Source organism: Heloderma suspectum, chromosome 7 (genome assembly GCF_057233095.1).
Source record: "Heloderma suspectum isolate Gila_16-S chromosome 7, 16-S_ref, whole genome shotgun sequence".
Taxonomy (NCBI): domain Eukaryota; kingdom Metazoa; phylum Chordata; class Lepidosauria; order Squamata; family Helodermatidae; genus Heloderma; species Heloderma suspectum.
In genome coordinates, this window is record NC_139464.1 from 53,105,860 (window position 1) to 53,132,909 (window position 27,050).

The 27,050-nt window shown below is 41.4% G+C and overlaps 1 protein-coding gene and 1 non-coding gene across 3 annotated transcripts; one reads left to right on the forward strand and one right to left on the reverse strand.

Moving 5' to 3' along the window:
• Positions 1–1,259: 1,259 nt before the first annotated feature.
• TRNAD-GUC (transfer RNA aspartic acid (anticodon GUC)) lies at positions 1,260–1,331 on the reverse strand. The gene has a single exon. It is a non-coding gene; the product is annotated as a tRNA-Asp (tRNA).
• Positions 1,332–1,627: 296 nt separating this feature from the next.
• Positions 1,628–26,551, forward strand: LTA4H (leukotriene A4 hydrolase). Of its 2 annotated transcripts, none has more exons than XM_084810222.1 (19): positions 1,628–1,808; positions 3,531–3,661; positions 4,916–5,036; positions 7,980–8,048; positions 11,452–11,556; positions 11,710–11,762; positions 12,573–12,645; positions 12,861–13,001; positions 13,211–13,234; positions 14,512–14,582; positions 14,674–14,785; positions 18,305–18,449; positions 18,528–18,631; positions 19,996–20,066; positions 20,617–20,671; positions 21,978–22,073; positions 22,812–22,894; positions 23,919–24,023; positions 26,091–26,551. In XM_084810222.1, exons 1-19 carry the CDS (start codon positions 1,653–1,655, stop codon positions 26,218–26,220), a joined length of 1,845 nt encoding a protein of 614 aa, XP_084666348.1. In that variant the 5' UTR covers positions 1,628–1,652; the 3' UTR covers positions 26,221–26,551. The 2 variants fall into 2 exon arrangements, with proteins under 2 accessions (XP_084666348.1, XP_084666349.1); XM_084810223.1 differs by having other exon boundaries at positions 18,305–18,440; positions 26,091–26,550.
• Positions 26,552–27,050: the final 499 nt, after the last annotated feature.

Here is a 27,050-nt window from a genome sequence, read left to right on the forward strand (position 1 = left end):
ACCTCGGAGAGAGAATAGGGCTTTTGATTTCCAAATCTCCCTCCAGCTAGCATTTAGGAAGAAGCAGCAGATGCCAGTTCTGGCAGCCTTTCCTCACCTTGACTTTAGAGGGGTCAAAATGATACCCAGTGAAATGAACAAACAAAAGAGAATGGCCCTCATCCATGTGTGTTTCAATGGTCTGGGCACACAAGAATCTCTATATGGGCCAGCTCTAACAATTTATTGAATGGGGAAAGTGGGGCTCTACATTCAAACCCCCTGAACCACTCCAACACGTGGTGAGCCCAAAGTCAACGCTCAGTATCAACTATCAGTTTAATGTTTGTGAATGTTCTCACGATTAATCAGTTCACAACTGATTTTCATTACAGCTCACAATACTTTTTTAAATTTGATCATTTTAAAAATTCCTACCTGATTAATCAGGGTGGCACCTTTTTAATCAATTAAGGGCACAATCCTATGCATGTTTAGACAGAGGAAAAGGCCTACAACTCCCAGCATGCCCAGGCTAGCCATACTAGCTAGGGAATGCTGGGAGTTGTAGGCCTTTTCCTCTGTCTAAACATGCATAGGATTGCACCCTAAATGTTTTTATAGAATAATCTAAAATATGAATTGAGCAAACATTGCAACCATAGTGCACCTGCACACATGACTCAACGTCAGCTTTCCTGCATTGCTAGCATAGGTGTATAAATCATGCATTTCAATAGAATTTTAAATTAAGTAGCCTTTCAGCTTTAAATTACTGGCTGTTGTTGTAAACACTGCAAGTGTAAAGATGTTACTATTTCTATAAGTGGTGACAAGTATATCTAAAAGTACGAGCAGCTGAATTCTCTTCGTTGGGGTAAAGGTAAAAAAAGGTAAAGGTGTCCCCAACCAGTCGTGTCCGACTCTAGGGTGCGGTGCTCACTTCCATTTCTAAGCCGAAGAGCCAGCGCTGTCCGAAGATGCTTCCGTGGTCATGTGGCCGGCATGACTGGACACTGAGGTGCACGGAACGCTGTCACCTTTCCCGCCGAGGCGGTACCTATTTGTCTACTCGCAATTTCTTGCTTTCGAACTGCTAGGTTGGCAGGAGCTGGGACTGAAGACGGGAGCTCGCTCCGTCACGCGGCACTCGGGTCTCGAACTGCTGTCCTGCCGACCTTCCAGTCTGCAGTTCAGCGTACTAATCAACATCTTCCTTGCAGTTCAAACAATAGGGCCATATTGCGGTAAAGGGAAGATAGGGAAAAAAAAAACAGTATCTCCCCGTCGGGGAATCGAACCCCGGTCTCCCGCGTGACAGGCGGGGATACTTACCACTATACTAACGAGGATTTACTTGTTTGAAAGGCCTTGTTCTGTCAATTTAAATTCTTCCCTTGGAGGATTCATGGTATGCGCGTGGGCTAATATTTTAACTGACCAATCCACACAGAAGCCACCGAGCGATCTCTTCCGTCGCGAATCATGGGAGTAGCAGTCCATTTTACCAGAGTTTCCTAGGCTCTTTCCCCGGCGAAGAACCACCACTCCCAGAATCCTACCCCGAGCACGCCTCATGGGGTGGGACCCGGAGCCCTGCAGGGCCGGCACTACGGACTTCTTATCAGTGTGCGCCGCCTCAGCCGGCGAGTGTGTGAGCGTGAAGAAGAGCCATGGCTGAGGTGCAAGATCCCAGCTCCTTCGCCGCGCCTGACTGCTGCCGCACCCATCACCTCCACCTGCGCTGCCGCGTGGACTTCGAGAGCCGGTCGCTGAAGGGCACCGCGGCCCTCACCGTGAGGGCGGAACGCGACAACCTGCGTTGCCTGGTAACGCCGTTGACGGGCATGACGGCGGCGCTGCTTGGGCCTGTGGAGAGAAAGAGCGGGAAGAACCTGCTGCCTTAGCCGGGCGCCGAGGCCTAGTTGTGGGGCGGAGGAGCAAGGCCGCAAACGTGAGGAGAGCCGGGGCAGGTCCTCATAAGCCACCCAGGGCTGCTCCCTGCGCAGGGCTGCGGTGTCCCTCGGTGGAAACTTTGACGCCTCGCTCCTCCCGAAATAGAGCCCGATGCCTCTCGCGTGTTCCTTGCCGTCTTCTTCAGGAATGCCTACAGCTGCAATGCTATGCATGCTTACCTGGGAGTAAGCCCCACGGAACGCAGTGGGGTTTACTTTTGAGTAAACGCGCATAAGATTGTGTTGTATTTAAATTTTGTTAAGAAAATGGAACAGTTTCTTAGGTTGGCTGTGATATTATTGCTACTACTTTTTAGGTAGGCCTTTTTTGCTTCCCACCCAAGGGGTGGGGTCGGGGTGGAGGAAAGGTGACCAGATATGGTGCCCAGAGCTGAACGTGGCATAAAAACATAATCAAATGAACACTCTAATGCTGGAGATGGTGCTATTAAAGTTATTAGTGGTGCAGTATTTGTACTTTGTTATATTTCAAGTTCCTTGAAGTTGTACTTTGTCTCCTTAATACTGTGTCTCTTGCTTGCACAAGCAAAATCTTAGGAGTTTGCTACGGTTAAAAGTGCAATACTTTAATTAAGAAGTGGGATGACTGTGAGATTCTCCTGTTGACATGGAAATAAGTTGCTTAAAAATAGAGACATCTTTGCCTAAACTTAGTTCTAAACTGTAAACAAAGATGAAGTCCAAGTTTTTCTTTAAACAGAATCTGGGCTTGCATACCACTTTTCTTGTCAGTTCCTGGGACACTGTCCATAAGGACTGCATAATCTGGAAAAGATTACACACAATGCAGATACAAAGTTTTACTGAGTACTGTTGTGTAAATAAACATCTGGTTAGCAGCTGGTTCCCCCCCAAGAATTAACTTCCTAGCCTCAAGAATGTGTTGTATTTGGGACAAAAAAAAGTCTCAAAAGTGACCTTGTTTCATCAGCAGTTCATCTTTTAGTACTGTGGAATCCTATAGGATCTAATAATTGTAAGTATTTGTAGGCACAGTCTGTATATTGTGGAATGAGCTAAATATTTTTGAAGTAAACAGCTACTTTAGATATTGAATTTTCCAACTTTTTGAAAAGAGATGTAGAACATAGACCAGAATGTAGCTGTGGCTGTATATTTTTATAGCAGTTAAATGCTTATACTGTGCAGGAAAAGCTTTGCAAGATGTTAGTCTTGTTAGGTTAAACATGAGTACATTACAAAGATATATGGCTTTATTTAAAATATTTCTAAGCTTCTTTTCAGGACGTGAGCCCTCCCAAGACCAGCTGTTAAAATTGAGCAGGGCAATGTAATGAAATATCACTCAGTCCATATACTCTCGCTGTAATCCTTTTGTATGTTGATGAGATAAAGTCTAGCATAATGGAGTAGATTTAAAAAGTAGTTCCTGAGCTTTCATACCTTTTCTAGTTTTTTACCTTTTGTTTATTTTTTAGAATTCATGGATATATTAGAATTGATATTGGATGGCTCTAAGATTCCTGTGTCTGTTTTATTTACTGTTCTAAAAACTTTGTCAAGATATATTAGGGCATCTTTTTCTCAGTAAAAACCCTTGAATATGCTTAACAGGTTTTGGACACAAAGGATCTCACTATACGTAAAGTGGTCGTCAGCAGGCAGGAGGCTCAATTTGCTCTTGGACAACGTCATAGCTTCAAAGGAGCACCACTGGAAATCATTCTACCTTTTGAACTAGGGAAGTAAGTGTGTTCCTTTCTTCATATTTGAAAACTCTTGACAATGGTCTGATCTTAAGACTTGTGCTAACATATAAGAAGCTACCTCATGCTAAGCAAACAGCTATACTGGTGTAATATTGCAGCATATGCCACTATTGCAAATGTTAGTATATAGCTGGAGCAGAAGGGTGTAGGTTGTATTTGATAACTTTAATGAATGCTAAACCAGTGCAGTGGAAAAAAGTTCATACTTTTTTGAGAGAGAGGCCGGCCTTTGGTCTGATATCATGGCTGGTGTCATTTTGGGAGTTGATGCTTATCTGTTTTATTTTGGCGAGTGCTTAATGCAGTTGAACCTGAACAATATTTTACATTTAATACTTAGCTCCCAATAGTTATATGTCACAGCTTTATTCTGCCTAGTTCAGGGGTGGGGAGCCTGTGGCACTAAAGATGTTGTTGGACTACAACTCCCATTGTCCCTGACCATTGGCCATGCTGGCTGGGGCTAATGGAGAGACCAGGAACATCTGGAAGTCCACAGGTTCTCTACCCCTCTGGCCTAGTTAGTAGGATACAAACCTTCATAATTCATTTTGAGTCAGGTGTTGAGAACCTCAGGCCTGGGGGCCACAGCCAGGCCTCCAGGTATCCCAGTCTGGCCTTCTGGGGTTCCCTAGAAGTCCCCATCCCTTCCCTGGGCCCCACCGCCTTTCCCCAGACCACTGATGGTTTGGGGTTTTCCTGGCTTTTATAGAGGTTTTCCCTTCTCCTATGACTTAGTTGCTGGCAGTAGGAGCTTTAAGTTAAAACACACTGGTATTGTTGGTATTTTGGCCCTGCTCCTTTTCCCCTGGAATGCAGCCCTGAGAGCTTCTCCAGAATGGAATTCTGCCCTTGAGCTGAAAGAGGCTCTGCATCCCTGTTTGGAGTAGATAAACTCCTTGCCTTAATATCTTCCTGAATTTCTCATGTAACCAAAACTGTCTGAGAAACCTGAAATTCCTTGGATATGTAAAGGATTTTGCTGCTGCACAAGATTTCCTATGGCTGTCTAGTCACTGACTAGCAGCCATAGGATTGCTCCCTAACTGAATTAATTTATTTGACTATTAGCATTTAAAACAAACCAGCTGTTATGTATGTTCCTGAATCTACAATTAAATATTGATTTGACAGTGGTTTCAACTTTCCTAAGAAGTGCAGCAAAAATATTTCATTTGATAATCTTGTACTCAAAAGTGCACACATTCCTAACTATTTAAATATTTGCAGGGGGCAAGATGTGGTTGTAGAGGTCTCTTTTGAAACCTCTCCAGAGTCTTCAGCTCTCCAATGGTTTACTCCAGAGCAGACATCTGGGAAAAGGCATCCATTCCTCTTCAGTCAGTGTCAGGTGAGCAAGGTGCTGTGCTGTCCTTCTCTGCTACTGACAGCATTTTTCACAGGTATACCTTTCTCAGTATCCTACACTTCTTCCACTGGGCCGAACTGTGCTGAAATCTTTTGGGCCAAGATTCTGCAACAGGCTCTGTCTGAAGTATATATCATGGGAGCTGAGGGACTTCGTACAGTTCTGCCTTTTATCATTTCAAGAAACCACATACTGCATGCTCTAGAAGGGACTATATAACTTGGTTGCTGAGCGAATGGGATAACTGTGGCTTGCATATCCTAACATTCTAAATAAAATGTGTAATATATTCTAGATAAAATTGTATGATTCCTAGGGTAATAAGTATGACAAAAGGCATGTAGTTCTGTCACCAAAGGTTAGAAATAATGTTTTATTACTGTTGAACACTGATAAGACATATAAAACTGATTTTAAACATTTTGTCACTAAAAGTATGTAACCATTAAACCTACACTGAAGTCAGGTGATATTACTAAAAAAAAGAAACGATGCAGTCTTGGCTTGATTTTATTTTAATTATGTAATAATAATAGTAATATAAATAGTTTCACCTACCTATTTATCAAATAGAAAGAAACTGTAGTTGATGAATATCCTTATTATTTGTTCACTTTGAATATTAATCAGCATGAAGGTATCTCTTCTTTTTCTGTTCTTTCGAATATTTCTGTTTCTTCAACAATACCAATAATATTTACTTCAGTTCTTGAAATTCTGACTTTCTTTTTAATGTTTTTCTATTTCTATACCATCAGTGGGTTTGCTATCTCAATTGTATATATGGATAGATAAGTCTAGGGTACTTTTAATGTTTGAGTACTACCTTTACTAAGGCTGGAATCCTATATGTACTTAGCTGGGAGTAAACGCCATTGAACTCAGTGGGACTTATTTCTGAATAGACATACAGTCATGTGAAAAAGAAAGTACACCTTCTTTGAGTTCTGTGGTTTTATGTATCAGGACATAATAAAAATCATCTGGTCCTTAGCAGGTCTTAAAATTAGGTAAATACAACCTCAGATGAACAACAACACATGACATATTACACTGTGTCATTATTTCTTTTACAGAAATAAAGCCAAAATGGAGAAGCCATGTGTGAAAAACTAAGTACGCCCTTACTGCTTCCAGAGGTATGAAGAGCCTAAGTAGCAGCCAGGTGCTGCTAATCAAATGCCCTTGATTAATTGATCATCAGCAAGTGTGACCAACTCTATAAAAGCCGAAGTCTCAGGAGTTTGCTGGTCTCGAGCTTTCAGGTGTGTGTTAACACAATGCCAAAGAGTAAAGACATTAGCAATGATCTTAGAGAAGCAATTGTTGCTGCCCATCAATTTGGGAAGGGTTATAAGGCCATTTCCAAACAATTTAAAGTCCATCATTCTACAGTGAGAAAGATTATTCACAAGAAGAAAACATTCAAGACAGTTGCCAATCTTCCCAGGAGTGGATGTCCCAGCAAATTCACCCCAAGGGCAGACCGTGCAATGCTCAGAGAAACTTCAAAACATCCAAGAGTTACATCTCAGACTCGACAAGCCTCAGTTAGCATGTTAAATGTTAAAGTTCATGACGGTACGATTGGAAAAAGACTGAACAAGTATGGTTTGTTTGGAAGGGTTTCCAGGAGAAAGCCTCTTCTCTATAAAAAGAACATGGCAGCACGGCTTAGGTTTGCAAAGTTGCATCTGAACAAATCACAAGACTTCTGGAACAATGTCCTCTGGAACAATGTCCTTTGGACAGACGAGACCAAAGTGGAGATGTTTGGCCATAATGCGCAGCGCCATGTTTGGTGAAAACCAAACAACATATCGGCACAAACATCTCATACCAGCTGTCAAGCATGGTGGTGGAGGGGTGATAATTTGGGCTTGTTTTGCAGCCACAGGACCTGGGCACCTTGCAGTCATTGAGTCGACCATGACCACCTCTATACCAAAGTATTCTAGAGTCAAATGTGAGGCCATCTGTCTGACAGCTAAAGCTTGGCTGGAATTGGGTCATGCAACAGGACAATGATCCCAAGCACACCAGGAAATTTACAGCAGAATGGCTGAAAAAGAAAAGAATCAAGGTGTTGCAATGGCCCAGTCAAAGTCCAGACTTCAACCCAATTGACATGCTGTGGTGGGACCTTAAGAGAGTTGTGCATAAACAAATGCCCGCAAACCTTAATGGTCAGAAGCAATATTGTAAAGAAGACTGGGCCAAAATTCCTCCACAACGATGTGAGAGACTGATAAAGTCATACAGAAAACAATTACTTCAAGTTCCTGCTGCTAAAGGTGGTTCTACAGGCTATTGAATCATAAGGTGTACTTAGTTTTTCACACATGGCTTCTCCATTTTGGCTTTATTTCTGTAAAATAATGACACAGTGTATATGTCATGTGTTGTTCATCTGAGGTTGTATTTACCTAATTTTAAGACCTGCTAAGGATCAGATGATTTTTATTATGTCCTGATACGTAAAACCATAGAACTCAAAGAGGGTGTACTTTCTTTTTCACATGACTGCATAAAAGATTGTTATGGTGTTACATTAAAAAAAAAAATCTGTAGTATTAGTAACATTAGGCTTAACACTTGTGTCTATCTTCCTCTCTACTTTTTTTACAATAAAAAAAGAAAAACTGTGTTCAGGGTGATTTGACCTGATAATATAGACCTAAGAACATAAGAGCCATGCTGGATCAGACCAAAGGTTCTGTTCACACATTGGCCAACCAACTGCCTGTGGGAAGCTCTCAAGCAATTGGATCAGACATATGAACCTGATTGGATTGTGGCTGGATGTGGTTTCTTGGGAACTTAGACGTTTGCTAATGGTTGTGTAGTGCAAAATAAAGCACTTAAATCCTTACTGCAACATCTGCCAATAGCAGCTTCTGATCTGTGCCACTTTTTTTTTTTTAGGCTACTCACTGCAGAGCTGTTCTTCCCTGCCAGGATACTCCTTCTGTGAAGCTAACCTACTATGCAGAGGTAGGTAAAACCAAAACCTCTGTACCCCTGGGGTGCAAAATGGACTCTTATTTAGCAGTCTCACCTGGGATAGATTAGTGTATGGATATGTATTGAAACATTACAAATTCTGCTACCAGACTCAGCCATTTGAGTGAACACATCAAACCAAAATCTGATGTTGAGCTCTTTTAGTCTGTGTACATTTGGTGCACAGATGTAAGTGTAGCCTATTATATAAGGATGCTAGTTGCTTTATCATTCTGTATCTGAAAAATGCCTCTGTCCTTCAATGAATAACTTGACTTGGGAGAGGGTAGATACTGGGTTGGTGTTAGATCCTAGTTAGTAAGATGAGATTAAATCATGGACTCTCTTTCGGGTTTAAAAGGAAACTGTGGCTTAAAGAAGCCACCACTGAAGCAGTGAAGCCTGTGTGGGGGAGGGGATGCGGGCCTAATGCTCCTCCCCAGCAAAATAAGCCATTGTTTATTAAGCCAGGATTGCTGTGCGTGATCTGACTCACAACCCCTCTTGAGTATGCAGAAACCTAGCACGTTAACCTCCATTACAAATGGATTGCATGTGATGGATTTGATGTCTGTCTCATTTGCCATGTCAGAAATAAGACTTGTTTTCTGTTACCACAGTTTGTCCTAAGTGTTGGGTAGTTTTATTTGAGAATAGAGGAAATGCTTTTATCTAAAACCTTAACAATTACTTCCTTAGTTTAAATACCTAGACACATTTGGGATGCAAAAAGAAGCATGTTTCACTTTGCTGAAATTGCTCAGGATTCATGTCCCAGGCCACAGACGGACTAGACTAGTCAAATCCTTTTTTTATAGGAGCACGATCATGATAAATCTGGCTGACTTCTTCAGGGAATACTACTAAAGAAAAGGAGGCTTAAGGATGTCTAGGTTCTACGCCCAAGGAAGCAAAACCCTCTAGCTTCAAAATACTTCCTGAAATTGTGCTTATGCTCTCTAAAATGTCTATGATGTAAAGGTCCTTTGAACAGTTGAGCCATTCAGCATGTAAACTGGTTAGAATTTATATGTGTGCTGATAACTTGAACCTAAGAGAGCAATTCTATGGCCCCTAGACAGAGTCTGCTGGGGGGTGGGGGTGCATAGGATAGTTCGGATTCCTGGATTTGAAGTCAGAGACAACACTTGGACTCAGTCTGAGCTCCCCACCCCCTTCCTCTTGCAGCCAGCATGTAGAGAACTGCACCAGCTGCCTCTCCGAGCTCACAAAGGTGACCTCAGAGTGGATATAAAGTTAGTCTACGAGACAGGTTGTCCTCCTTACCAGTGCCAGACAGATTAGTACCCACAGTCAGACTGCAGAATGACACATGAAGAAAATCAAGTTGTGTCAAGAAAGTTGTGGTAAGTGTTTAAAAAAGAACTGAAGAGGAACTGAAGTTGTGTGTAAGAAATCACTTCATCTCCAGAATGTGGAAGTTCTGTTGTGGCATTATTAACATAGTGGAGCCAGCATGTCTACATTGGAAGTTTGAGATTAGAAGATACATCCCACCCAAATAAATTTTCTCCTTGAAATTATCTTGCTTGCTGCATTGCAAGTGATGTCACAGGTGGTTACCTTTGTTGGAAATCTGTAAAGAGATATGTTAGTGGCTGGCCATCCTTAGGATCCCATGCCTGTAGGACTCAAGCTTTATGGAACAGTGAAAAGGGCCAAACTAGATGTGATGTTCATGTCTTTAGCTTGTGTGTGGCTTGTTTTTTTAAAGAAGAAATGGCTGGTGGGGGCTGGGGAAGCAGGCAACCAGGACGGAACTGGGATGGAAGGTGGCTTTAACCCTTTGCTTCACCCTACTCTGCCTCAGCAAAGAGGGGCTTGCACCAATGTGTTGTTTTTTTTAGATCAACCACACAATGGCAAAAGACATGAATAACATCAATTTCCTAGGGAGATAGTGGGCTCTCCCACACTGGAGGCATTCAAGATGAAGGTGGACTGCCATCTGTCAGGGATGCTTTGACTTGGATTCCTGCATTGAGCAGGGGGTTGGACCCGATGGTCTTACAGGCCCCCTCCAACCCTACTATTCTATGATTCTGTATCTAGTTTGGCCTGTAGACAAGTGGAGATTCCAGGCAGGCAGCCAGATAAATTACTCATAATGTCTTAATCGACATTATCAGAAGGAAGACCTAAGGAATGCAAGTTACAATTTCAGAATGACCATCTTTATCCCTTGCCAGAGAATTACTGCTCTGTGTCTTGGGTCAAAGCAGATGTCACATGGATGTCTTTCTGTTAGGCCGGTACTGTGCATTTACCCCCCAGAGACTAGTATATTATAGGAAACTGCCCAGCCAAGAGACTCAACGCTGCACATTGTCATGTGTGCAGCTTGTGATCAATCATTGTGTTTATGTGCATCATGACACAGCAAAAAAGTTCAGTTAACATCTCTGGAAAAACTCCACTGCTATTCTGCAGCAGTTAATTTTGCGGAATTGTTTTGTTGGGCCCAATTTGCTAAAGCCCACAGCATTTACCATGTCATGTCTTTTCAGCTATGCCTTTCTTGGTGTTTGATATGAATGGGGTTCGCATGAACCCTCTACATGTTCAGGTAATGCAAGAGAGTACTGTGTGGGCTATCACCACCCCATTGCCAACAAGTTTGACAGCCATACACATGCTGGACATGCCCCCACCAGTTGTGCATTTAGCATGTGTGACCACGGACCCTACACAGATCCCAATGTACGGCCATAGTACTCTTTCATGTCAGGGAGCATCCAATTGGATCCCAATTCTCCCCTCATGTAGAAGAGCTCTATACATGTAAGTTGATATGCCCATCAGACCCTTTTTCACATGCACTAAATTCTTCAGAGGTGTAGCTGGCATGTCCATTGGTGGGCTGGTAGCCACTCAGCAGAGCCCCACTCCATTAATCCTGACAAACCTTTACCAGTAGTATTTACTGACACCTTTTTGCTGCTCTTGAACATTTCTTGTAAAACAGTTTCTCTAAATTAAACTTGTAAAAATTAATTTCCTGTATTCTTGTTGCTTCTTGGACAAAAGCAATGAAAGACTCCAAGAACTTAATTGCAAGATAATTGGCAAAAACCCTTCACATGACAGCTGCTTTAGTAGTATCTTAATGATTAGCCTATAATAGTTATAGTCTTAACTTCCTGAGTTGTCAGGCTATTATAATACAACAGAAGATGAAGCTGTGAACATGGCAGGAAGTAATGGGAAGCTTGCATCTATGCTTATGGGTGATATGTAAAGATACAAGTAAGTATTTATGTGACCAGTATTGTTGTAGAATTACCTTAGAATTCTAAGGTACAATTGAATGTAATGCGTTAACTATTTCTACACATTAAATAGAAACCATTAATCTATTTTTGTACTTGACTAGATATCTGTTCCAAATGAACTGGTGGCTCTTATGAGTGCTAAGAGAGATGGCAACTTCCCTGATCCAGAAGGAAGTACTTGGAAGATATATCGTTTCATTCAAAATGTAAGTCTGTGTACATTTTCAGCCCGTTATGGTATACTATATAATTTCATGCATGACTTTGATTTTAGCAACCCTTTTAGGTGTGAAATATGTGACTTCCAGCCCTGTTTCTAATGTTTACATATTAACTTTTTTTCTCTACTTTGGGGTTAGGTTCCAATACCCTCCTATCTGATTGCTTTAGTTGTTGGGGCTCTGGAAAGCAGGTGAGTTTTACTCAGTGGCTATGTTTAGTGAATGAGCCTAGTCTCCCCATGAGCTCACATATGTCCTCCCTCTGCACTGATGTTGCCAAAAGGAGTTCAGAAGCTTTTGCTTCTGCTTTTGATCAGCTTGCCATGTTGTCCAACCCAGACAAACTGTTTTAATCTTGAACTAGGGTTACTTTAAACAAGTCAACGTCAGCCTACCTTTCCTCTCCAGTTTTTGGTTACCCAGAATATAGAACTCAAACAGTTTGGGCAATAATTTTATAGAATTTGATGGGCTTTCTTTACTTACTTCCTCACTACACTGCAGAATATATAGCTCTGCAAGCTACTGAGAGAAGTGGAAGTTGGAAGGTATATATCCTGCATAACCTGAACAGTACACACACGTTTGGGCAATGCATCTTTACATTAATGCTTGTTAGCCAGATCACGGAATATCTGAGGATGAACCGTGCATGATCAAGAAGACTGTAGATAGAATGGCTAGCCCTGAGCAAGGCTGGCAGGGGGAACTTGCTCAAAGAGGACAAGGGTTGTGGGAGAAGAAGAGTAAGAACCTATCCCCTGTTCCTAACACTTGAACCATGGTAAGGTGTGAACTGTATTATGTCTGCTGTAGCCCTTAGAAGCAGAAATACTTTGAGGAACTGTTCGCACAGCAACTGTTGCCTTCCAGTGATGCTCTTTACATCCACCCGTTTGCCCCACCTATTAAATTACTGCTTTACAATGTACAGTAAGAGAGAAGCAGCCAGGAAATCAAGACAAGATTCTTAGTTTTTCTTACTGGATTTTGTTTTTCAGAGAGATTGGCCCCAGAACTCTGGTGTGGGCTGAAAAGGAGCTGGCGGACAAATCAGCTCATGAATTTGCAGAGGTTGGTGAAAATTCTGTGACTATTTGGCTTTTGCATATTGTTAAAAGGTGAATAGCTCTTACTTCATTTTTCTTTAAAGGGCTATAAAATTTGCAGAAGAAAAAAAAACTGTCTAAGGCAAACATAGTTTTGTCCCCGACAATTTGTATATTAATACCTTGAGAAATAATGCCAAGTTTGAACATTAAAAGCTGCTTTGTTAATTCTTGTTTCAGACTGAAGTCATGTTGAAAATAGCAGAAGACCTGGCAGGACCTTATGTATGGGGTCAGTATGATTTGCTGGTGTTGCCACCATCATTTCCATATGGTGGCATGGAGAATCCCTGCCTCACTTTTGTGACACCTACATTACTGGTAAGTGTTATTTTGTTATCAATTGCATAGCATAGTTTTCCTTTGGAAATTAACTTGAACCCATTTAGCTTGTGAGCCTTACATAGAAGTTTGCATTTTGGAAAAGACCCATTAATTGACTTTTTGCCCAAATTAGAAAATGATACTGTATGAATTTTTTTCTTTGGCATGAGTTAAGGAAGTAACTCTTTAATCTTTGTCTGTTGTAGGCTGGTGACAGATCATTATCCAATGTAAGTATAAGATTTATTCAGCTATTCACATCTATATTATCAGGTACCTAAAATAGAATATGCTGTATAAAATAATCTAGCATGAATAGATACTATTTCTAGCTGTTCAGTTTTTTTAAAAAAACCCACAGAAAACTTAATAGGAAAAACCACAAATGTTGCAACTTAATAGAATTCCATACAGTGTACTGGACCCAGTCCAGCTGTTCTGCTTTCATTTGTGGAAATGAGTCAGATCCAGTGGAGGCTCCTGCAGGTGAAGGGGGGGGGCAATTTCACCGATTTCTCCTTCCCCAAGTGCCACCTCCCCCACTATTTTGGAGGGACCAACAACACTCTGGAGCACATTTCTGGAGGCTTAGAGGGCTGCAGGGGGAGTGGTGATAAGCCAGAATTGGCTCTCGCCCTTCTACCCACAAGAGTGTCCATTTCAGAGTTCCTACCCACACAACTCTGAATCCAGCCCCATATGGATAAACTATCTACATTCAGGATAGCTCATATTCTGGCCTCTCCAGTCTCCTCCCCTCCCACCAAAACACCCCGTTTTCCCCCTCTCCAAAGCCAGTTTTCCCACCTCAGAGAGCAGCCAGCACAGTTCTTTCCCCATCAGTTGCCATGGGGTGGGGGAGGGGGTTGGATCTCCAACTCCCAGTTCTGAGGTTGGAGTTCTGTCTGACCTCAGAGGGGGAAATCCCCAGTATATCCTGTGGCCCCTCAGACAATATCTAGGGGCCATAGGATTGCTCCCTTAACTGCTATCCTTGAATATATAAATGTTGCTAAATAGTGGGGGACAAGCAAGGTGGGGTAGCAAGCAGACCTGTGTGAAATGCAGCAGTGTCACCACCAAAGCAAGCAAAGTGGCTGCTGTGGGCAGGAGGGGGCAGAGAAGGAGGGAGGGGCTGACTGACCAGAAAAGGTGCTTAACAGCACCAGCTCCAAGCCAACTGTCGTAAGCAGGAGGATGGAAACAGGACTAAGCAGCAGTGCAGTGGCAGCACAGAGCCAGGGCAAGGCAGGCAGGAATGCGGCAGCAGGTGGGAGGGGCCATTGGGAGGTACCCTTCCCGATTTGCTGCCCCAGACTTTTGTCCTGATCTGGCTCATGGGGGTGGGCGGGCTGTGCGATGCCATGCTTGTGTAGTATGTGAACTGAAAGCACCATATGAGTGGTGCTAGTTGTGTATGTCTTTGCCTCCCCTCTATTTACTGGGGCAGTGCTAGGTGGATAACAAGAGTTCAGAATACACTTATGACCCTTTCTGTGCGTTTCAGGTTATCGCGCATGAAATTTCCCATAGCTGGACAGGGAATTTGGTAACAAACAAAACTTGGGAGCACTTTTGGTAGGTGAGATCAAGTGCTTCAAGAAGTTGTGTGCTTTGTTTAAAGTGTTTCTGAGCTATAGAAGTAATGATGTGTGCTTGGTGTTTTCAGGCTAAATGAGGGTCACACAGTTTACTTGGAACGCAGGATTGGTGGTCGGCTCTTTGGTGAACAGTTCAGGCATTTCCAGGCTCTAGGAGGTTGGAGAGAACTGCAAAATACGGTAAGTGCTCCTGGATAATTTGAAGGCTTATTTAAATAACTTTAAGTTCAAAACATTGAATACATGTAAATTAAAAGTGAATTGATCTGACCTTGGGAAATAATTCTCCCTCCCCAGGCTAGTATTTTATTTTTTAGAAAATGTCTACTCTATCTTTTGGTCCCCAAGGCAGCTTTCAGATTAAGAACACAAGTATTCAATAAAAATGAATGAGAAATACATCAACCTAACCATTAAAATAGCACAGCAGCACAAGAGGACATAAAACATTAGTCAGATTAAACATGCATTGCCACAGCAGGAGGTTAAAACACATTAAAGATGTGGCAGAATTAAACTCAAGAGAGGTAGCCAACCCAACTATTTTTGGAAGGAAGTTCCAGAATCCAGTTGCCACTACCAAGAAGGCTGTGCTCGTGTCCCCACCCAGCTGCACCTCTGAAGGTGGCAAAACATAGAGCAGGGCTTCAGAAAAGAACATAAGAAGAGCCATGCTGGATCAGTCAACGGATCCATCTCGTCCAGCATTCTGTTCACGCAGTGGCCAACCAGCTGCCCATGGGAAACCCACAGCCAGGACACGAGTGCAACAGCACCCTCCCACCCATATTCCCCAGCAATTGGTGTACATAGGTATACTGCCTCTGATATTGGAGGTAGCATATAGCCATCATGACTAGCAACCATTGATTGCCTTATCTTCCATGAATTTGTCTAGCCCCTTTTTAAAGCCATCCAAATTGGTGGCCATCATGACATCCTGCGGTAGCAAATTCCATAGTTTAACTATGCCCTGTGTGAAAACGTACTTCCTTTTCTGTCCTGAATTTCCCACCAATCACCTTCAGAGGATGACCCCAGGTTCTAGTGTTATGAGAGAGGGAGAAAAATGTCTCCCTATCCATATTCTCCACAGCACACATAATTTTGTATACCTCTATCATGTCTCCCCTTACTCACCATTTCTCCAACCTAAACAATCCTAGTTGTTGTGACCTTCCCTCATAGGGGAGTTGGTCCAGCCCCTTGATCATTCTAGTTGCCATTTTCTGCACTTTTTCCAACTATACAATATCTTTTTGGGGTGTGGTGACTAGAACCGTACACGGTATTCCAAGTGTGGTTGCACCATAGATTTGTATAAGGGCGGTATGATATTGGCAGTTTTATTCTCAATTTCTTTCCTAATTATGCCTAACATGGAATTTGCCTTTGTTGAACGCAGTGTGTAAGAAGATTCATGTGGGAGGAAGAAGTCCTTAGATGACTGGCTCCCAAGCCATTTAGGGCTTTATAGGTAGTAACCCGCATTTTAATTGTACTTGGAAACCAATTGGAAGTTAGTGCAAATGGAAAACAAACTGGTATAATGTGTCTGAGAAGCAAACACCAGAAACCACTCTGCCTGCTGCATTTTGCACTTGGTGGAGTTTCCAAACACTCTCCAAGGACAGCCCCACATAGGGTGCATTGTGTAGTCTCTTGTAGTAATCTGGATGCGGTCAAGGCATGAGTGACAGTGACCAGATGTGCATGATCCAAGAAAGGACTCAGCACAAGCTGTATGTTAATGTGAAGCTCATGTACTAGCACCAGCTTCTGAATGTTTAACAAGTTATGTTCTTGTACAACATGTGAGCATCACATCTGGTTTGGTGCAGGATATGGAAGAGGGCTGTCATGAACATTCACAATAGTGTTTCAAGGCCTGCATTGCTTTGAATTTTGTCCTGGGCAAAATGCAAGGTTCTAGGTTGACTCAGTGGCTTGGGTCTTATACACTTCATATATTGTGGGTTTTATCCTGCTTTTCAGACATCTATTGTCTCCCAAAGTGGCTCACATCAGTAAAAAGAGACAGATAGGCCCTGCCATCTGGCTTACCAACTAAAATGAAAAGACACACAAGGGAAGGGGGGAAAGGAAGAGGAAGGAGATCAGTTTTTCTAGGCCAAAACAAGGTGGTGAGCTATTAGCAAGCATTTAAATGCATGTTAGGCCAGGCTGATCGCCCTTTGCTGGAGTTCTTGCTTGAATAGCAGTTGGTGTTCCTTCAACTGATGGATGGGGCCAGAGTGTTCTTTCCCCTGACTTCCACAGTCCTAGGGCAAGCATCAGTTGGAGCAGAGTGTTCTTTCTGGCGGGGAGGGGGAAGCAAGCTCCCTGCAACTGCTCCTTCTGTGGTTAATAGATGGGCCAGGTTGGTCTCCCCCTTGACTTGATGTTATTCCTGGGGTGCAAGGGGTGCAGCCTCCAAGTGGCCATAGGTCCCCTGGCTAATGACAGAAATGTCATCACAGAGTGTGCTTTTTTTCTGCTCTCCAGTCACAGGACACTTCAGTGTCTTTCTGGGACTGTTCAGACAGCAGGCTTAGTGGTTGAGTGTGGGTTGTTTGCTAACTTGTGTATTGTTTGTTGAACCGTGGGTTAATGTGCTGTCTGAACTTCTGTGGGGTGGCTTGGTAACCATGCAGTGTATCTTATTTTCTCAAGCAAGCCACTTCAGAACCCATGGCTTGTTGTTAACCACCCTGAACAACCCCACAAGCCACACTTCATGGTCAACAAGCCACCCTGTGGACATTCCTACAACATGCTAACCTACAGTTGAACAACAACCGATGGTTCAACAACAGCCCACACCCAACCACTGAGTGTGGGTTAACATGTTGTCTCAATGTCCCCATTTTTTTGCATTGTTTTGGGTTTTCAAAAGGAGTGCTTTAATATCTTCCCTGTATGCACTGAGTTCAAATAAGTTTTGGGAAATCCACAACTGTGGCATTCCATTCCTGAGTGTGTTCACCATCTTCCAGATATTATAGCGAGCCATTTCTTCCTTTTGGCTTGGGTTGTCACTTGGAGGCTGGAGTTAGATAATCAGGCGGTTATTACCCGTGCTGAAAACTTGGGCTAGACAGACAGACCTAAAACACTTCTGAATTAAAGCCAGTGTAGTTCAGTAGGCTAGGGGCTACATATTGAGCCTGAAAAAACCCTGAGGTTGTAGTAGAACAAAACCGTTTAGATTTGAGTGTAGGTGTATTGCATCTGTCCCATTAGAGCAGGGGTGGACAACAGGCAGCCCCTTCTGGCCTTTTCGTGCCCCCCATTGCTGAATTTGCTGCCATGGTGGCAAAGAAGAGCAGTTTTTTCTTTAAAATAAGGTGTGTGCTCCCTGCATGCCTTGTTTTAAAGCAATATTGTTGGGTTTTTTGCTGTTGTAACCAAATTTCAGTGGCAAATTCAGCAGTGGGAGGCAGAGGTGTAGCTCCTGGTGGGATCCAGAGAAGCATTGTGCCCCCCTGAAGTTGCCTGCCCCTGATTTAGAGCACATGCATAGTGGAACAGAACCTTAGAGACGTTGCAATTAAAAAGTGGTTGACAACTCATCTGGCAAAATTGGCTGGTGAGTTTTACCCAGTGTTAGAGGGTGTACTTCATCTGTTCTCTGTGTCAAGAGGACTGGCAGGTTGAGCTCCGTTCAGTTCATAATGACTTATGTGTTTCTCTTTCTAGATCAATACCCTTGGAAACACGAACCCTGTGACAAAACTGATCCCTTGTCTGGAAGAAGTTGACCCTGATGTTGCATATTCTTCTGTTCCATATGAGAAAGGCTTTGCTTTACTACTTTATCTTGAACAGCATCTTGGTGGGCCAGGTATTAAGTCACTCTTAAACCATGTGGACTGTTTTCTGTCATGACACTTTATGCTTAATATGTCTTATATGCTCACAGATGTCTTCATGGGCTTCTTGAGGGCATACATCCAGCAATTTGCATACAAGAGTATAAGGACTGAGGACTGGAAGGATTTCCTGTACACCTATTTCAAGGACAAGGTTAAGTACTACTCCTACAGTTCAAAATGTCGTGTTATACTTGGTTTAAAATACATTCTAAGGTGACGAAAGGAAATGAATCTGCTACATATGGAGTCAGATCTATTATTTTTTTAGTCCACTACTGTCTCTGACTCAGCAGTTACTCCAGAGGCTTTTTTTAGCCTTTTTAACTTAAGTAGTGATGTTAGGAGATAGAATGTGGAACTTTACACACACAAAACATACACTTTACCACTAAGCAGCCTGAAGGATTAATAGTAAACTGTTTTAGAACAATACCACTTCCCCAAAACATTTTATACTCTAGCTACTGAATGCAAACATGGGCTCAAATCACTGCACAACCCAAGTCTCAATTGATCATGTTTGCACTTGGCTCATTGGAAATGTGTGTGTTGATGGCCAGGCTTCCTCCTTAGACAAAACAGTTTGCAGGAGGCAGCAATACACACTGTCCTAAGGAACAAGGATTTATTGAGACTTGACATTTTTTAGAAGAATGAAATACAGTGCAAAACATAGCTGCAAAAAGATCATATTTATACCCTGGCAGAAGACTTTTGCTTCTCTATTGCAGCTCTACTCTATGCAGCACTTGTCTACAAGATATCTGGCCTGATGGGCACCTTTGCATATGGAAGTAAACTTCCTCTTAGGAAAGTACTGCATTACATGGTACCACCTATTCTGGAGGCCGCTACCTTGTAGAGTTTTGTATGCTGCTCATGATTAGCCGCACCCATTCATATTCTTTGAAGCAACATTAACTGAAAAGTTTCATCTCTGAAAATACTCAGCTTTTTTTCTGCTGTAACAGCCCACTTTGCTGAATCATTCCTTGGAGCCGAGTTTGCTTGAGCCTATAGCTTTTATGGCAGGCGTTTTCAGCTATGTCATCCTCAGTATTTAATCAATATGGCAAAGTCTGTACTGCATGGGTGGAAAACTCTGGCCTGTGGAATTTGCACATCTGGCTCTTGGGTCAGATATATTCATGGGCTTCTTGAGGGCATACATCCAGCAATTTGCATACTGGGTGACTGGATTAGACTCAATATTGCTTTTGAAGAAATGTACTAAGTACATAGTAGCCATCTGCCTGATCAGGATCGGATTAATGAAATAATGATAGTGTTTTGTATTGAATGAAGTATTTCTCTGACTATTAGAGGAACCAAGGAATCCTCCAGTTTCAGTTGCAGGAAGCTTGTAGAATCCTTCAATTTCCATTTCAGTTATACAGTGACATTATTTAATTTGAGTATGTCTCATTGTCCTGAGTTGGTATGACCGGAAAAGCAGCACTTTTGATTCACCAAACTTGAGTGCACCACAGATGTTTGATAAGTTGTTTATTCTAGGTTGATGTTCTTGACAAAGTGGACTGGAATGCATGGATGAACACTCCTGGCATGCCACCAATAAAACCGACGTAAGCAAGGATCTTCTTTGACATTTCTATCAAACTTTCTGCTTATATTCAAAACTTTAAAACGTTTTGATTCTATTTTAATCCAAATATATATTTTGATCATATTAAATCCTTAATTTATCAATTAATACAGTTTTCCCTTTTTCAGTTTATATTATCTATTAGTCTTGATATTTTATTTGTTCATGTTCTTGATCATGCAACTTGTGTGCAAGTTGAATGTGTAAAGCATGTCTATTTCAAATGATCTAAATGTAACATATAGAGATCTATTAATAATAAATAATAAGAAATATGTAAAAGCTATGCTACTTAAATGTGTCTGCTCCATGAAATGTTCCCTGTGACTTATTTGTTTAAATTTATACCCTCTGCCCCATAACCAGAGTTCTGTATGTGCCTGTAACAGTGTTATAATAAGCAATAACATTTCTTCAAAAGCAGAGGTGATTAGTGAGGAGTATGAAAGAAACCTGTTCATAAGCTTATGTTCTAGACACCTATGCCAGCAGTAAGTGTATAAACTTTCAGTTTTTTCCATCTTCACCAGGTATGATACAACACTGTCAAATGCTTGTGTTGCCCTGAGCCAAAGATGGATCAAAGTGAGTTAATGTATTGTGTTAAATACTTTAGGTATAGTGTACGTTAGTGTTGCATTTTGCTTTGTCTTCCAAACTTGCATGACCTTAATCCATTTTTATAATGCAGAGTTTAGTAAAATTTAGTTAAGGCAAACTTACTGAAAGCTTATTCATTTGCTGTTGTGACTGTTATTATTATTAATATCATCAGCAGCAAAACTTATTAGTCAACCAACCCTAATACAAAACAAACAATAAGAAGCAGGACCATGTTCAGAGTGAGTATGGCTTAGTTTGCCACCATTAACAATCTAGTGTTAATAACAGTGTTCAGAAACTTAGCTATTAGCATTAATTTGGCATTGGAGCTATCCAGACAAAAAGCAAACAGAAATCCGTCGGAGTGTCCAAAGAGGATACAGAAATCATTCCCCAGCTCCAACAAAACAACACTTAAAAAATGGACTCAGTGCAGGGATATAATGTTAGTTCAATTGAGCTTTCTAAGAACTGGCCTTCCAAAACCATGGAACATAACATTTGCCAGGTAAAATGCTTTTCTATATTTTGAGACCGCTAGAACCCTCAAATATGGAGCACGTTAGCTTGGGCGAGGCATCCTAGCCCATAAGCCAAGGGCTAACAGACACACTGAGGTGTAACAATGTTTCTTCATTTTCTGTCCTCCAGGGTGCTGAAGGTAATATACAATTTAAAACAATACAATAATACAATAAAACCACAATAAAATAAAGGCAAAAAACAAAATATTCTTTAAAGCAAGCCAAAACAATGTTAAAATCCATCAAAGGCTCAACAAAAATACAGTTTTTACTGTATGTCTAAAGCATTAAAAATTATATTTTTAACATGAGCTTTACAAACTTTACTGGTCAGTTTCTCTCACTTCAAACTGTCTGTCACCAACAGAGTAAAGTGGGTTGCATAAATTTTTATTCAACAGTAAAAATATATACTTGGTCACAGTCCTGTACCTCAAATTGTGCACAGCTCGATGGAAGCAGGGCCTTCATCTTCATTTTTGTAATTTGAGTGGATGGCAAAGAGGCTATGAAGTACATCCTCTCTAAATTTGAATACTCGCTTGTACTCCCTCTGAATGCTATGCCCATGCATGCAGAGAACATTTCTTGTTATAGAAAACAATGTGAAGCCCTTGAGTGTGTTCCCTGACTCTTATTTATCTAAATGGAATTTTGTAAATGAAATTTTGAATCTAATTTCTGATGTTTAGAAATGAGGAATTTCTGAAGGTGTTTAGATATTTCTGAATTCCAAATATTCTCTGAATTTTCCTTGTCTTTAGGCCACTGAATGTGATCTCAACTCCTTCAGTTCAGCTGATATAAAAGAGATGTCTTCCCATCAGCATATTGAGTTCCTTGCACTATTGCTGCTGGAGGTAAGTGCAGGCAAAAGTGTTTACCTTTGAGCACAAACGTTTCTACTACCTTTTTTTCCTTGTTGTTCTTCCAGTTTATAGTGTGAAGGTTAGGTGAGGAAAGCCAGGTATTTCTCAGTCATAGCGATATCCTGTTGCTTATGCAGTGTTGTAAAACCTGATTTCATTTCACGTATTATATTTCTATACTACCCCATAGCCGAAGGTCTTTGGAAGGTTCACAAAGATTAAACATCATTAAAATACATTATACAAAGTGCAAAACCATTCAAAAACATACAGACAGATAGCACGCACACACACACAGACAACATATATCTAAAAACTTTTAAACAATCAACAAAAGGCAATCCAGGACCTGATTTAAAACTCCTCTGCTGCCAAATGCCTGAGAGAAGAGGGTGGTTTTATCCCGATGCCATAAAGATAACAATGTTGGTGCCAGGCAGGCCTCATCAGGGAGATCATTCCATAATTGGTGGCATGTTGACATCTTATACTATTGTTCAAACCACCCTGACTATGAAACATGCTTAGACTGCAGACTACAGAATGGGTGCCATCTTGCTACTTTACATCCTCAATCTGTGTCTTTCCAGAAACAAGTAGACCTATTGTGTGGGTGCAATGACTTGTTGCTTTAGGTGTGAAGTTCTAGGGCTGGCACAGTTATTTAGAATTGAAAAGTCACTGTCTTGATACTCCTGTTTCTTCCCACACCCCTTTTTATATTTTTAGGACCCTCTTCCAGTGAGCCATGTAAGACAAATGCAGGAGGTTTATGACTTTAATGCTGTGAACAATTCTGAAATTAGATTCAGGTTTGTAAAATATACAAATATAATCTTGAAACGTTTGCAAATGAAATGAGTTATACTGTGTAGGAATAATTTCTATTACTTGTGCAGTTGAGTCTTCCCTTACATGGGAGCTATTATAGAGGAGGTGGAGGTAGGAAGCGGGGAGCACGGTTTCCTGGCTTCAAGCTCAGAGCAGTGTCTCCAAGCTCAGGGCCAGTAAACAGAAATACCCTGTGTCCCCCAGATGGTGTCTAGGGAACATAGGATTGCTCTCTTAAAGATCCTGGTTAGTAGATCGACATTAAACCACAATTCCCTGTTTTAGACTTGGCGGAAAACTGTGGTTTGATGAGACCATGATCAACATGCTGAAGAGGAGGGGAAGGGGCATGGACCTAATGCTCTTTCCTGGCTTAGCCAGGAATATTACGTCCAAACTGGTCCTTAAAGTAGCCTTGTCTGTAGTGAGTTCAGCCAAAATTTGTCTGCAGATCCTGAGCAACGTGTTGCTAGACTATAACTATTATAGATTAAATAATATCATACTAATATGTGAAGTATATTCTTGTGGATTTGTTGGGCTGCCTATGATACACTGTAAGGCAAACTGTTATCAAGAGATTGATTTGATACCTGGTCTTGGGTTTTTATAAAGCGTGACTGAAGAGAAGCTTGAAAATGTCTGAGTGGTGTCTGCTGAAGTTTCAACGGACAGATTGTTGAGCAATACCTGAGGTGTAGGGATATCCTGCCAAGCAGTTTGTTCCTCCTGTGACTAGTATTTTCAAAGCTTTGTCTCTACAGAGCCTTCTCTCCCAGTTCCCTTTCTTATAGAGTATGTCATTCCCCTTCTTGCCAGCAGAATCCAAATCTTTAGAATAATTCGACCTTGGAAGCAAAATAAAATATGCAAGCAATACACACAGACAGACAGACACTCTTAATTTGTGTAGTTAAGAAATTTGGGAACTGTGTGTTGCAGAAATTGGATTCCCTCAATCTTGATTTAAACCTATTTAACTGAATGCTAATTCTACTGTTTCAGATGGCTGCGCCTCTGCATTCAAGCCAAATGGGAAGATGCCATTCCTCTAGCTCTAAAGATGGCTACAGAACAAGGCAGAATGAAGTTCACTCGTCCCTTGTTTAAGTAAGATAAATACCAAATGTGTATGCCCATGCTGTTAACCAGGCAAGAGTGGTTCCAAATTGGCTATTCTCTACATCTTAATTCTAAATATGTACACAGTAGTTTTTTACTCAAATTACATTGGCCTTGATTGATTTTTTTTTAAATCACTAGTGCCAGAACTATAATGCAGGAGTAAAACTTCCATATTTACCACCTTATTGTGGAACTTACAAGGACTTCTGTACAACCTATTTTTCAACCCCACGTTGTGAACAGATACAAGTTTCACAACCTGAAGGTGATGCAGGGTAACAGCGCAACTACCAGAACAATACTTTTTTTTTTTAAGATGTTCTGAAAATCTTGAATATTCTTGGTAATCTATTAGCTACTTAGTCCTTTAGTCAAGCCCACTTGCAAACACACCAGGGATCAAATTGTCTTTGATCTTGGCAAGCAAGAATGCCCTGGGAGGGGAGGCTGCATTACAGCAGCTAAATTAGGCCACCAGAAAAATGTGGAGTAGATTTCTGGGAGAACCCTGTTCTTTGCTTCTGAATAGCATGAGCAAGGATATGTTTCCATTCTCTTCTCTTCCATTTCTGGGAATACTGCAGATCTGATTGGTGGGCTGGGGGAGGGGCTGGCTGTACCATTTTCAGTCTGTGGTGCTGCTCAGAATTGTGTGTTTTAGTTTCTCTCCATCTGTGTGCAAAGCTGCTTCCCTCATGCAATCTTTTTTGCCTCTCCACAAGCACTATCTTCCACTTTTGTAGACCCAGTCTCTACCCCTCACCCTGAAACTTATTTCTTCCAAATACCTCTCATTCAACAAGCTCCTGCCACTTCATTCCAACTGTGGGTAAAAACAATTTAAGAGAAGGAAGGTTGGTTTTATGAATTGACTGACTGGATGGGAGAAGGCAGAGGACAACTTCAAATCTCTCTCTTCTCTCAACATCTCTGCCTTGCAGTCTTTCTCCAGTTCCCAGTCCCAGTTCTCTCTCTCACTCCCCCTTCCCACACCAGAAAGAAAAAAAAAGGCTTAAGGTAACAATAATAACAAAAAGATGGGTTCTGAAGGAGAGCTGCTGCAGAGAAGGAAGAAAAATCTGGAGTGGATTTCTTTGAGATAAAAAGACTGTCTCCTAGCCTTTTAAACCCTGGTTTGAAAACAGATGCTTGCTCTGTGGGGGCTTTCTAAGAAAGCAGGGCTTATGCTTAGTTTTCAGAAAGAGACCTGCAAGGGGACTCATGCTTATTTGGAACAATACTGTCATGCTATCAGCCTTTCTCCTTAATTCTATGAGATGGGCAGGCCGCCACTTACTGAGTGGAAAGGAGAAGGCACTCTCTGTGTGTTCAGAGGTCCCTTCACTCTGTTCATACTGGCCAGTAATTTTTGGCTGTTGAGCTTGGACATACTTTGTGGACCCCTGCCTTTAGTCTACCATATTTTCTGCAGGTTCTTCTTCCATCTAGGTAGCTTTGTACTGCACAGAAACATAGTAGCTAGGCAAGTTCTCAAATAGTTCAGTGCATGGAAACCCTATTTTTCAAATACAGAATTGCCTATCTAAAATGGCTTTTATTCAAGGCCATGGATGCTCCAACAGGTTTATGAATCTGGTATGTAAAAGGAATTTGATGTTTGCAAAACACTGTATCCTGAGCATCAGTTCTGACTTTATTTTTAGAAAAATAAGCTTTCTGTCCCAAGGTTGAAATTGTGTTTACAATGATTGACTTCCACAATGGTTCCAATTTATTATGAGATGCAAGCATAGTGTTAAGTACACTGTAAAGCTCTTTATCCCTCTCCCACTGCTACTGTTCTTTCCCTCGTCGTATTGACATCACCCACACTATTGTCTTTAGCACCCTGTCTTTCTCAAAAAATCTAAATTGTTAGAGCAGCTGAATATTGAACACTGAATAAACTGTTTGTATTAGATGTATTTCATGATCATACTTTGGTCTGAATATAGTTTTTTAAGTTCAAAAAAGGCAAATTGTTCTGAACATGCTAACATAGCATCTTACCCAGATCTTTATTTCACTTTTATTTTATGAAATTTATTGCAGAGACCTCCATAAATTTGATAAATCTCGTGATCAAGCCATCAGTGCTTTCCAGCAACACAAAGCCTCTATGCATCCAGTGACTGCGATGTTGGTAGCCAAAGACCTGGGACTGGATGGACAAACAGCCTAACCTTTGCAGACTTCAGGATAAACTCCCATAAGAGAACAACTTCGCTTATTTCTCTCCCCCACCCCACCCCACTGCCCCAAATCATGGTAACTTGCATGTTTGATTACTGAGCTAGCTTCCTATTCTGAACTTGAAACAATAAGGCTTTTTCTAGATTTTCGTGCTGATGCTCTGGAACTTAAATGTGTCCCATATAAAATTCTGCAAAGGTGAAAAACTTCTTAAGCTATATTTTGATACATTACTTGTCACTGTACCACAAGTAATATTGGCACTGTTTTGTTACTTGTACTGCTTAATTTGAAGAAATAAATCTTTTTATGATAAATCAACTTGCCTTTCTTTAAACCTAACTCCATGACACTACTCTGTTCATTGGAGGCAACTAGCTAGACATTTGTCCTGCCCACCTTCCTTTTTTTCTAAAATCAGGGGTGGCCCTCCAGATGTTTTAGCCTACAACGTTGATCAGTCCTAGCCAACATAGCCAATTGTGAGGGATCATGGGAGTTGTAGGCCAAAACATTTTAAAATTAATATACTTGATAACTTCCAAATAGAGCTGATTAGAAATTAAAACAGACTGTGATCTGACACCAGTTTTTCCAATCTGCATGTGAATGCTTGATACAAGTTTTCTCTGCTAGAGAGAGAACACTTATGTCCACAATGTCTGGTTAGTGAGAAAAAGAGTCTGAAACACCTGACTTGAAGATAGAGTGTCTAATTGGATGATATATACAGAGCTGCCTTTCCTTGGTGTCCACAAGCCTCTCTTTTCCAGTTCTGAATTTTTATATATTATATATATATTTTATTTAATTACTGCA